The following is a 12,861-nucleotide window of genomic DNA, read 5'->3' as shown; positions in this document are numbered from 1 at the left end:
TGATGCAAGCAAAAAGGCAACAACAAGAGCTTACAACATGTAACAACTAGGTGAGAAGTTGACAAATATCATATATGTATATATATATTAAAAAAAAAATAAATAAAAAAAAAAATTGAAAAGGTAATTAAGACATGAAATGATTTAATTATCCATAATTGAACGCTAAAATTATGGTTTGTGTTGGTTAATTACAACCTCTCGTAAAGCAAACCGCTACGGGTAGCCTTCGCCTTGAATTTTCAACCTTTATTTTCCCCTTTTAGTCTCTCTCTCCTCCGCCTCTCTCTCCTCTCTAAGCTAAAAAGCGAAGGGGGAAAAAAAGGAAAGCCTGAGATCCCCTCTGCAAATAAACCCTTCTTTTTGCACCGTCTTCTCGAATCATCAACTCTTCGCTTCAAGCAATCGGTAAGTTCTTCTGCATTTTTCGCCTGCACTTCCCTGTTGTTTCTTCTTCTTTACCGTTTTTCCTTTTCGATATCCGCCCACAAGAGGAGCTTCTGTCGTTCTCATTCAAATTCCGGCCTCGATGTGGCGGTCGTGGAGCAAATCGATGGTTCACATTCCTGATAAGACCTCGCAGTCCTCTTCCTTCTCTTGCTCCTCTTTCAAAGACGTTCAAGAACTTTTCGCTGAAGAAACCGCTAAACCTACCTCCAGAAAGGCCTCAATCGTCTTCCATCGAGTCCGATTTGTTAATTCCTTGCTCAAAGCATGGTCTAATGCTCCGCCGGATGGTCAATCGCAGCTTCGGTTTCAGTCTGAGCCTGAACCGGTTCTCAAATTACTAGACCCTAAATCGACTAAACCGACGCAGGTTCCGACGCCATCCGAGGCTGTACCGCTTTTGGACAAACAAATTTTGGTTTACTTCACGAGCCTACGCGTTATCCGGTCTACTTTTGAAGACTGCCGGACCGTCCGCTCCATTCTGCGAGGTTTCCGCGTTTCGGTCGATGAACGAGATCTGTCGATGGATTCGGGATTTGTGTCGGAGTTACATCAACTAATCGGTAGAAGGAAGGTGGCCTTGCCGGCGGTTTTCATCGGTGGCAAATATATCGGCGGGGCGGACGAAGTCAGAGAGCTACATGAGATCGGTGAGCTGAAGAAGCTGATAGAGGGGTTGCCGACGGCGGATTACGGCGTGTGTGAGGTCTGCGGCGGCTTCAGGTTCATTCTGTGTGAAGAGTGCAATGGAAGCCACAAATTGTTCTCGGAGAAAAGTGGATTCAAGATGTGTACGGTTTGCAACGAGAACGGTCTGATCAGGTGCCATTCTTGCTCTTCTGCTATATTTTGAATCATTCTGATCCCTTCTCTTCCCAAAATTTTAAAGAAAGAAAACAAAAAAAAAAAAAAAAAAATGTAAGAAATCATCCCCTTAAAAGGAATGAGAAAACAAAAAGAAAAAACTAATTTCGATTGACTAATTGTTCATTAGTTTTTCTTTTCTTGGATCAGTTCTTAACACTTTTGTATCTAAAAAGTAGCTTATAACGAGTTTAGCTTCTTCTTCTTCTTATTATTATTAAGCTGCCGCCATAGAAATCTCTGGTAATGTTGTTGTTTGCAGAAGAAAGAAAGCAATCACAAAAATGGCATAATTATTTCCTCTCTTCCCCCCACAAATTGTTCATCAATGAATTCATTTCAATTATAATCTCCGATCAAAAAATTCAAAACTAGCAGCAGCTTTAGAATTAAAAGATTTGGTGGCTACCTACCTGCCTTCAATTTGCTTGTAGAACCAGAAATAGGTACAGTTACAAATAATTGATTCAATTCATAATGTGAGGAACTTAATTCCTCTGTTTGAACAATTAAAAAATATATATCCAAACCCATAATGTTCTTAACGCAAACATATTCCTCTTCAAAATCTTTTTATCTTTTGAGCCCATTATTCTTTGCTTATCCAATGTGTCTGTCACCATTGATGTATTACCAATTTTAGACGGCCTAATTCACCCAAAACTTTGATATCAAATTTGGGAAGATTTTGAATGTTCTTAACTCTTTGATTTGATTGTGATTGGTTCATACGTGTAACCTCCATTTTTACAACTAATCATCATTGTTAGGGTATCTGTCATTGGATGAGAATGAATAATAGATTCTTAAGAATAAAATGTTTACAATAATATTGCAATAAATTATATATTTGTGTTTGTATTTGTTAGTAAATTAGCATAATGGAATTGTTAATTTACTAATTTATTATAAATTAAATTTTGTACAGCCTATTTGATTATAAATTTAATTTAAATATCTAAAACTTTTTTTTTTGTTTTGTTTTGTTTATAATTCAACTATATATGGTTGGAGGATTCGAATATCTAATTTTTTGGTGGACTTATGGCTTCAACATTTATTGCACTAAATACGAAAATGACTTATTTTAATGTCTCATCTTTCATAATCCGTTTTCGAGATTATTCAAATTTATCTTAAAATTATTGCGTAAGTTTTATAACGATTTAGTCGTTTAAATGATATAAAGATTCGAGACATTAAATATCATACACAAAATGTTCAAGTGATGTTGTAAGAGAACCTTAAGGGTATTGGGGCTTGATCAAAGTAGCCCAACATCGGAAGGTAGAACAAGCAAATTCAAGAAAATAAAACCAACAAATTCAAAATAGTCGAGTATGAATTATGTCTATTAGGATTAAAAAAAAAAGTTTCGAATTGTTGGATGAAAGTCCCACGTCGGCTAATTTAGGGAATGATCATGAGTTAATAATCAAGGAATACTCTTTCCATTGGTATGAGGTCTTTTGGGAAGCCTAAAGCAAAGTCATGAGAACTTATGCTCAAAGTCGACAATATCATACCATTATGGAGAGTCGTGTTCATTGAACTCGAATAACTCAAAGTTCTATTAGACAGAAAAAAAAAGGGTTAATTAGACAGCCACAAACTACTACAGACTCAAATAAAAACCGACTTGATAATTTTGATTGTTTAATAACATGCATTTCAATAAACATTGTTCCATATGTTTCATAAAAGATTTACGAAAGGGATATAATGAAAATCGTTCACAAAATATTCATAAAAAATTATGACTGAGATCTCTTTCTAGTACAGTTTGTGTATGCATTCGTATCAACTACATAAATCACGTTATAAATGAAAATAAGAGTATTATAAATGAGTGTAAAAAGAGATCTTAAGTTTTTTTTTTTTCGTATCTAAACACTATATATCAGAGTGTCGACTTCCACAAGAATATTATTTAGGGTCTAGAGGTTCAATCGCTCTCACCAATGCTACAACTTATCTCTTCCTAGAGATGATCGAACTCCTCTCAGAATGTAGCCTAACTCATGAAAGGAGAAGATTTAGGTGGAAAAGATCTAGGTTAAAAACAATCCTAAAATTCACCCGCACTCCGATAAAGTTACGTTCGTGCCCTTCGATGATTCTTCCTCAAAATTAATTCCACTAAACTCTTGAGCAAACAAGTTTAAACTCAAAATTTTGAAGGAGATCGTAACAATTATTAAACAATTCTGTATTATCGTACCGATTGAAGTGAGGAGACAAATGGTGTATGCAAAGGGACCAAACAACAGATAAGAAGCAATTAAATTGATATATATATATATATATATATATATATATATATATTTGCATGAAAGGCGTTGGGTGTTGCCAATTGAAGGCCAGTGGATATCCATCCACATATAGTTGGCTATGGCAATGTCTATTAAAAGTTAGCATGAGACTAAGTCCTCTAATTTCAAGACAAAAACTAGACCAACCAAGACCCACTCCAACTTTTCTTTATTCTAACTTTCTACATAAGAACTGCTACAAACCCATCTTCAAATATATGCAAATTCGAACGGAAAGTTCATAGACTCGTAGATTGTACCGGTGAGATCCCACGTTGGTTGGAGAGGAGAACGAAACGTTCTTTATGAGGGCGTGGAAACTTCTCCCTAACAAATGTGTTTTAAAACCTTAAGGAAAAGTTTGATAGGGAAAATAAAAAAATGACAATATCTAATGGGTTTGAGCTATTACAAATAGTATTAGAGTTAGACACCAAGTGATGTGTTAGTGAGGAGGCTGAGCTCTGAAGGGGGATGGACACATGACGGTGTACCAGCAAGGACGTTGGGTCTCGAAAGGGTGGATTGGGGGATCTCACATTGACTGGAGAAGGGAATGAGTGCTAGTGAAGACGCTAGGTTCTGAAGGGGGATGGATTGTGAGATCCCACATCCGTGGAAGAGGAAAGCAAAACATTTTTTTTTATAAAAACCTAGAAGAAAATCCAAAAAAGAAAACCGTAAAATATGGGCTTGGGCTATTACAATACCGAATAATCTTGACGGAAAGTCGAAAGAAGACAATATCTATTAGTGGTGGACTTTAGCTGTTACAATATCGAACATTTTTCAACGTCTAATAAACGCAGAACTATATCCACATCTCCTCGAAACTTCCCACCCGACATAAAAAGCTATTCTCATTAAAGACCATACATCAATTCATGGGAAGGCAAGAAGGCACCGGCCGCCGGTGAGAGGCAAACATCTGAAGAAAATGGGCAGTCAAATTGGGAGAAAGCTGTGATTTCACGGTCAATCTTTTCTTGAACGTAAATTTGACGACATGCCATGCGATGCCCTTTTCTTATCCATTAATCCAAATGGGCCTTGTGTTTTGGCAGTTGCTGGTGCAGGCCACAGCTGCCAATGCCTTTCGACAATTATTTATTTATTTATTTATTTATTTATTTATTTGTAATGTTTTTAAATGGGTTTCTTGTGCATTATTTATTTAACCTACGACGTGGTGGAAACGTGGGGTTTCAAGAATTTCAACTAATTTAATCCATATTTCCAAGTAATTTGATTAATGTTTATTGCTGCAAAACAGATTAAATTAAACAAAATAAAAATACAACAAAATACCTTTTATTAATGTTTTTTTTTTTTTTTTTTTTTTTTTGGGTTGCATTTGAAACAAATAATAAATTGGAAATTACAAATTTAACCTCTATAATAGGTTCTTTTTGTGTGTTGGAGATAAAAGCAAGTACATGAAAAAAGAACTGAAACCTAAAATCCTAAACAATATCTTTAAAATAAATACTATTTTTTAGGATTTTATGAAACAATAAGAGCTAATTTAGTTCACAGTGTGTTATAAACCTATTATTATTATTTGAAGTTAAATTGAAAAAAAAATAAAAAACAAAAGTATTAAAATCAGCCGCCGGGATTATTGGATACAGTCAGTCCTCCGCATGGTCGTAACAAACACCAGAAATACGACGACATGTCGTTTTAAATACGCTATTTAATTTTCCTGGAAAATTGAAGGAAGAAAAGGAGAGAAACAGAGCACGAGGTCGGCACATGGTGTTGATGGGAAGGAGGAGGACGGCGCTATAAATTGAAGGAAGAAAAGTCGTCGGAGCCGAATCACCGATAATTCGGTTCATTTTTTCATTTTTTTTTTTTTTTTTTTTTTTTTTCCATCGGCTCTGAATCGGTCATAATATTTAGATTCTGTGACTGTGAGAAAGTTGGCAAAATTTTTACGCGCTTTCGTCTCAGACCCATCTGAATTTGCTCCACTTCCATAGCTACAACAACATTCCTGTTTTGTCTAAACTAGATCTCTGTTTCCGGCCGGTGTGGATATGGGGATGGATGAACGGTGGGGATTTCGCCGGCAGAGGCTGCGATGGGCGGTGCTGGCGGCGGCGGCGGCGGCGCTGATGTTTTTTGAGAATGTGGGTCTCTGTTTTTCTCTGAATAATGAAGGTAAGAGATTCTGGGTGGGTATGGGAGTGGGTTTTGGTATGGACTCAAAAGTGGGTTTGTTTGGATGCAGGTTTGGCGTTGTTGAGGATTCGGGAAGCAATTGTGAGAGACCCTTATGGAGCTTTGTCGACCTGGAATGATAAGGATGAACATGTGGATCATTGTTCTTGGTTTGGTGTTGAGTGCTCTGATGGGAAAGTGGTGATACTGTGAGTGAATTCCTCCATGGTTTTGAGGTTTTGAAGGATTTGGCCATGAATGTTGAGCTTTTTTTTTTTTTTTTTTTATTATTGAACTTGCAGGGATTTGAGAGATCTTTGTCTTGGAGGAACATTGGCACCGGAAATGGGCGAATTGCCACACATTAAATCCATGTAAGTAGCAGAAACAATGGTCTTTTTTTGAGCTTAATCTTCTTCAAAGCTCAATTTTTGGGTGTGTTCTTGTTTGTTGCAGCATTCTAAGGAACAACTCGTTCCATGGAGGTGTTCCTGAAGAGATTGGAGGGTTGCTTGAACTGGAGGTTTTGGATTTGGGATTCAATAATTTCTCTGGGCCATTTCCATTGGATCTTGGCATTAACTTGGCTCTAACAACCTTGTAAGGATTGAATCAATCACTGGCTGGTTTTCTGTTCATTGGTTTCAATATCTTTCAGACTATGCTGAGATTCTTTTATGGTTTTTGCAGGCTTCTCGATCATAATGAATTCATTGGCAGCATAACTCCTGAAGCCTATGAACTCGAGTTGCTATCTGATGTGGGTTACCGGAGGCAGCTGCTAGGAGTAGGAATTCAATCATTAGAGAATCAAGTTAACATGAATGGAAGGAGGCTGTTATCCCCGTCTCCGGGACCTACCTTCATTTCGTTACCACCATCTTCATTTGATTCATCTCCATCTCCATCTCCATCTCCATTGTTACCTTCAGATCCATCATTCCCTCCAGCACCTTCCCCGAGTTCCCCATCGGTATCTCCTGCAAAGTCTCCAGCCTCATGGAGGTTAGCACCTGCTCCTAGCCTCCGTTTGAGTCCTGCACGACCACCCGCTGCAGCTCCAACTCTACCCGCGCCAGCTCCTGCAAGGACACCAGTTCATGTTCCCACACTGCCACGCTCCCATTGGTTTCCTCCACACTCCTCAGCTCCATCTCCTAGTCTGATTAGGGAGAGTAATAGGAACAATAATCACAAAATTCAAATGTTGACAGGAATTATAGCTGGATCGTTGTTCTTTTTAATTATAACTGTCAGCATTTTGGTATTTCGAAGCAGTAAGGTTGTTACCGTGAAGCCTTGGGCCACAGGTTTGAGTGGACAGCTGCAGAAGGCATTTGTAACAGGTTTGCTTTCTTTCCTCAAACGAAAAGAAACTGGAGAAGAGAAGAATACCTCAAGTCTTTAGTTCGATACTTACACGGGTCGTAATTTCAGGTGTCCCCAAGCTTAAACGATCCGAACTTGAAGCAGCTTGTGAAGACTTCAGTAATATAATTGAATCCTTTTCAGACATCACTGTCTATAAGGGAACTCTTTCCAGCGGGGTTGAAATAGCTGTGACATCAACTGCAGTGACATCAAATGCAGATTGGTCAAAAACTAAAGAGGAACAGTTCAGGCAAAAGGTATAAGGAAACAAGGCTTCTTCAAAGTTCATCAGTATAGTTTTGAAAATTCCTGAACTTTCTTTTCTTCTTCATGTTTGCAGATTGAAACTTTATCAAGGGTGAACCACAAGAACTTCGTTAGCCTCATCGGGTTTTGTGAAGAAGCGCAGCCATTCACAAGGATGATGGTTTTTGAATATGCTCCAAATGGAACACTCTTCGAGCATCTCCACAGTAAGTGTTTTTTTTTCTTCTATAAACATGTTGAAGGTGCATTGTTCTTCCAAAGTTCATGATATCATCCTTCTTGCAGTAAAAGAAGCAGAGCACTTGGACTGGGAGATGCGATTACGAATAGCAATGGGTGTGGCATACTGCTTAGACCATATGCACCAGCTCAATCCGCCTGTCATACACAGACATCTTTGTTCTTCATCAGTTTACCTCACGGAAGACTATGCTGCAAAGTTGTCGGATTTTAGCTACTGGAATGAAGCAACAGCAGCAAAGTTAGGATCAGCAACGGTGGAGCACTTGGAAACTTCACCTGCAGATTCAGAGAGCAACGTTTATAGCTTTGGGGTGATTTTGTTAGAAATGATTACAGGTAGAATACCATTCTCGGTTGATAATGGCTCTCTTGCAGATTGGGCATCAGATTTTCTGAAGGGAGAACAGTCATTAAGAGATATAGTTGATCCGATTCTAAGCTCTTTCAAAGAAGAACAGCTTGAGAATTTGTCTCGAGTGATAAAAATGTGTGTCCAGCCCGAGCTGGAGCGAAGACCGACAATGCCCGAAATTGCTGCAAGGTTGAAAGAAATCACAGCATTGGAACCTGATGCAGCAATGCCAAGGGAATCTCCACTATGGTGGGCCGAACTTGAAATCCTATCTACAGAAACAAGCTGAGTTTAAGTTGATCATCAAGTTCAATGTTAACATATGCTATCCTTTCTTTTAGGGTTTGAAAATTTTTTTGTGGCTTGTAGCAATTGTTTGCTTGGCTGTAAAATGTAAAATAGCAGCAGGGTTGAGTAGGGAAGATGCTGTTCTCCCCTGATACAAGGTGGTAACAAAAGAAACTTGTACATAGAAAAAGCTGCTAAGCCTATGTTGTAAAAGCTCCACAACATGAATGTGTATATGCATGTCTCTTCAAAGATAAGGATCATGCTTTTCTGTGTGTTTTGCATCATCGCTGTGTTACCTCATTTTCTTTAATATAATGCACCTTTAACAAACGAAACTACAAGGTTGAAGGCTTCAAATGTTTGACCCAAGGAACAATCATCAAGCTCTTTCACACTGCACATGCCAAAGCAGAAGGGGAAGGGAATGGGAAGCGAATGGTTTGAAGATGTGAATAATGGAAGCTGAGTGGCGACAGAAACAGGACAGATAAACACATGGATATTCTATTGGAGGAATTTTCCTGCGTGTTGTATGGGAACTTCCATATAATAATATTATACACAACAAACAACAATTAGGCAGTACCATGCCTGCCTCAGCCAATCATGTGAATCTTTAGCAGAGAAAATTTAAAAAAAAATCATTTTGGGTAGATTTTATTGTTTGCAATTCAACTTATATAGACTTTTAGAGCTTCAGTCTGTTCGGTTTAATTTGAACTCATCTGTAATGGGGTGGGTTGGTTTGATGAGTTCAGCCACATATATACTCAATTTTGACGTAAACTTTTTTGTTCTCCTCAACACAATGTATGGTTTTGGTGTTAGTTAAGGCCTAATCTATATACATTAACCCGACCGACACACTAAAAGGATGGGTTGGTTCCTTAAATTATTGGCATTAAACAGAGTATTGTAATAATGGAATGGTGTAAAACCTGGATGTCCAACGAAGGGACAGACCATGTGTTGTCTTCTGAAGGCCACATCCAAGGTGCTGTCAAACATAACATTCCGGAGTTCACGAGCAAGGCTTCACAAACTCTTTCTTTAAACAGCCGGCCCATTCACTTGATCTTCTTCTTTTTCTATTTGGTTGTCTTATTCTGGTTCTCATTTGACCCGATCCACCTACAAAAAGTAGACTGTTTTTTTCCTCTTCAATCTAGCGTTTGATTCACAGCGAAAACCAGATTCTTCACCCTTGAGACACTGAAGAAACGAGAGCCTGCACTAAGGATTTAACAATATCTATTTTCCTTGTACAATCTATACAGAAATGGCTAGCTAGCACAATATCATAGAGATTAGCATCAGCCTTCTTACCTACAAGATTCATTTCCCAAAGCTATCTCTCTGCCTCAAGTCCTTGCTCAGCACAAACATACATTAGGAGTCTTTCATGAACCACCCCATGAATTGAAGAGCCTACATCTTCAAGAACCCAATTGGATAACTGTACACTGTTGGATGATGAAATACCCACATCGGCTAATTTAGGGAATGATCATAGGTTTATAATCAAAGAATACTCTCTCCATTGGTATGAGGACTTTTGGGTTAGTCCAAAACAAAGTCATGAGAGCTTATGCTCAAAGTGGCAATATCATACCATTGTGGAGAGTCGTGTTCGTCTAATATACACCATCAGCTAAAATCTCTGTCTGATACCCCTCAACAAGGTCAATGTTGTCTTTACCGAGTTCAGCCACTATCCCCTCTCTTGCACAACTTCGAGTTTGTGTAGAGCTTTTGCTAATTCATTAAACTCTTTAACCAAAACAGTCATGGCGATGAGGTAGCCGTATACCTCTGGGTTTAATCCAGAATGTCTAAGATGCAGCAGCATTTTCTCTGCACCCCTATAGTCACCATCAACCTAGGAGGATTGATTATCATGATTAGCAATTGAATTTTCACTTGAAGTTGTACTGAACAAGCATAGCAATTTGAAAGAATTTATTTAAGATCCCTGGGCAACCAATCCACTACCATTACAACATAAATAGCGACATTAAAAGCCAAGTCAACAACTGAAAAATGACTTATGGAAGAGACCAGAAAGAGGTATACTGTGACTAATGGGGGAATAAGCTCCAAAGAAGATGACAATAAACAAAAAGTTTTCAGTGAATGAAACTAACAACAACAAGGTTCAAGTGAAAAAAAAAAACCCGAAGGAAGTTATTCATGGTTTTTCCAAATCCTTGTCTGCAGAAATAAACTTATGTCCAACACTAACATAATAGTAGGTTGAAACATGCATACCCATATTAGAACGCAGCTTAACCATACATCGTCCCAAGTGGACGCCCATCTAGCTCTATGTTAAAAACTTGCACAGTTCTTCCAGAACCCCTTCAATTGTGACTACACAAACACAACGCCAGAAAATATCCTTCATCACATTTAAGAAAGTCACCACAACAAAAATTTGGTCTCAATACAGTGATCATAATCAAAATCCAATAAGTTCAAGATACTAACCACCTAAATGAGTAAACTAGAGGAGTAGATTAAAGAAGGTGTCTCAAGTAAGCACTCTCAATGATCAGAAATTGAGGATTCAAAATATGACATCCAAAGCTAGTAAACAATGATTGAAGAGCTAAAGCCTCAAGAGCACACCATAAATCTCTCCCTTCCTGAGAGAAGCACACAAGCACGAGCTCTGATTCCCTCGCTGAAACACGGTCATTCATTTCTCCAAGAACCTCGAATGGTTGTTGAACACAACATTGTAGATATTACGCTTGGGATGAAAAACTTGTAGATTTATTTCTAAAATGTCTAAATATTTATTGTTAAAATATATAGGCATTGGCTCGTACAATTATATTGGGCTTGATCCTATGTCCTAGTGATGATTTTTTAACAATCGTTCTTCCAATTCCTTGATTGCCTAAAAGATCCATCTTCCATTTCGTCTTCATCTGTCACTCGTAAGGTCCAGCTCAATTGATTAGAACAACCTTAGGTCCCGAAACTTAGCGGCTATCAAAACAAAGTAGAATTCTGGTGGTTGCAAGTAATACGAGGAAGCATAAAGAAAAATGTTACCGGCGAACAATATATAATCATTTTGTACTTCTAATTCAAAGCACCAAATTCAAACTAAAATTTAAAATAACCTACGAACTTCAACGCCAAGGTTTCGCAACTCGTAAAGCGAGAAACAGAAGAATCATCGAGTCCGTCACCTAAAATTTCTCAAAAAAAAACCAGAACATTAAGGTTTCCACCGCATCAATTTGAGTGCAGTTTGAGCTCGAATTACAGTAGCAAATTAAAAGAAAACCAAACGAAAGCAGGGCGGAACAGAGAGCGAGAAAGAAACCCCTTGAAGAAGCTGTGAATTGAATCTGAGTTGATGATCGGAAAAAACGAAACGCTAACCTTCTGGCGGAGGATTGAGCGACGGTAATGGTGGAAATCGGAGTGAGTGGTCGCAATGGCAGCGTTTTTGCCGCCAACTGCAACACAAAGCCTGCGGAGTTTTATATCATAATTCTTAATGTAAAATGTATGTGGCGAAATTACGTGTTTACCCCCGTAGTTAAATATTCTTAATATTATATTCCGGGTTTCTTTTTCTATAATTATTTACGCCAATTATTTGATTACGTAAAGTACAATTAAATAAAAAGATTAAAACATTTTATTAATCTTTGATTTTATTTTCAAAGTCAACCATCCTTTACGTAAAATACAATTAAATATTATTATAAATGAGTTTGACGTGAGTTAAATTTTCAACGCATTAAATATTTAAATTACAAAAAGATGTACAAATTAAATATATATATATATGTAATTCTGTCGCAAATATTTGTAGTAAATATAATACTTACAAAATGCAAACTAATTTCATAAAAATACACTATAATGGGCCGAGGGGAGCGGCCCAACAACAGAACAAATGATCGCAGCTCGGCCCATAGAATAAATTAATGGGCCGCGAATATTTGGGCTTATGTAAATTTATGAGCTTAAATGAAATTGGCAAAGGCCCAACCAAAATCATGGCCCGAATAGAATCTACGTCGGAATATCGTGAAAGATGACTTCATTGTTAGTGAAATGAAGTCGGTGGCACTTCACTGAGCTTTTGATACTTCTCGTATCAAAGCGGATCAGCTTGCCTTCTTGTTATCCAAAAGTCAGTCAAACTGAGTGGGCCCCACCCCTACTGAATTGCAAGAGTATCTTCGAAAAAACTAATGGATACTTGAAACGAACTGTCCTCTTACAAGAACTATACTCGTTATTTATTGGTTATTAGGTTTAATATAAATTCTTATCGCTTTACAGTTATATATTTGTTTGATGGTGCATTAATTCTTTCCAGTGGTCCAAAAAGGGAGAAGTTTGTTTCCAAAGAATGTGGTAGACACAAGATGAAGCGATGTGAAAACGAGTATCAGAAATAGCACCCGAGTTCAAAATCGAGACAAACAGATGGAAGTTGGGTGTGTATGTTTGGATTTAGTTTTGGCAATGAACAATAATTAATCACCAAATTTGATGAGCAAATTTTAGAATGTA

The 12,861-nt window shown here is 37.7% G+C and overlaps 2 protein-coding genes and 1 long non-coding RNA gene across 6 annotated transcripts; 2 read left to right on the top strand and 1 right to left on the bottom strand.

The window, feature by feature from the left end:
• Positions 1 to 257: 257 nt before the first annotated feature.
• Positions 258 to 1,525, top strand: LOC111794475 (uncharacterized protein At5g39865-like). The gene is made up of 2 exons (XM_023676509.2): positions 258 to 408; positions 493 to 1,525. The coding sequence occupies exon 2, from the start codon at positions 530 to 532 to the stop codon at positions 1,301 to 1,303; it is 774 nt and encodes a 257-aa protein (XP_023532277.2). The 5' UTR covers positions 258 to 408; positions 493 to 529; the 3' UTR covers positions 1,304 to 1,525.
• A 3,703-nt stretch (positions 1,526 to 5,228) lies between these two features.
• Positions 5,229 to 8,600, top strand: LOC111794414 (putative inactive receptor-like protein kinase At3g56050). Its single transcript, XM_023676403.2, has 8 exons — positions 5,229 to 5,792; positions 5,863 to 6,001; positions 6,095 to 6,166; positions 6,249 to 6,392; positions 6,483 to 7,138; positions 7,230 to 7,420; positions 7,504 to 7,636; positions 7,716 to 8,600. Exons 1-8 carry the CDS (start codon positions 5,669 to 5,671, stop codon positions 8,312 to 8,314), a joined length of 2,058 nt encoding a protein of 685 aa, XP_023532171.2. The 5' UTR covers positions 5,229 to 5,668; the 3' UTR covers positions 8,315 to 8,600.
• Positions 8,601 to 8,752: 152 nt separating this feature from the next.
• Positions 8,753 to 11,784, bottom strand: LOC111794531 (uncharacterized). 4 transcript variants are annotated; one of them, XR_015421065.1, is made up of 3 exons: positions 10,585 to 11,784; positions 9,643 to 10,195; positions 8,753 to 9,544 (listed from the first exon to the last, which is right to left on the bottom strand). It is a non-coding gene; the product is annotated as an uncharacterized LOC111794531 (long non-coding RNA). The 4 variants fall into 4 exon arrangements; XR_015421062.1 differs by having other exon boundaries at positions 8,753 to 9,528; XR_015421064.1 differs by having other exon boundaries at positions 8,753 to 9,779; positions 9,929 to 10,195.
• Positions 11,785 to 12,861: the final 1,077 nt, after the last annotated feature.

Source organism: Cucurbita pepo, chromosome 5, assembly GCF_057944985.1.
Source record: "Cucurbita pepo subsp. pepo isolate OVF chromosome 5, ASM5794498v1, whole genome shotgun sequence".
NCBI classification, from domain to species: domain Eukaryota; kingdom Viridiplantae; phylum Streptophyta; class Magnoliopsida; order Cucurbitales; family Cucurbitaceae; genus Cucurbita; species Cucurbita pepo.
Note: the sequence above shows the minus strand (reverse complement) of the source record. Positions and strands in the feature narration are given on the sequence as shown.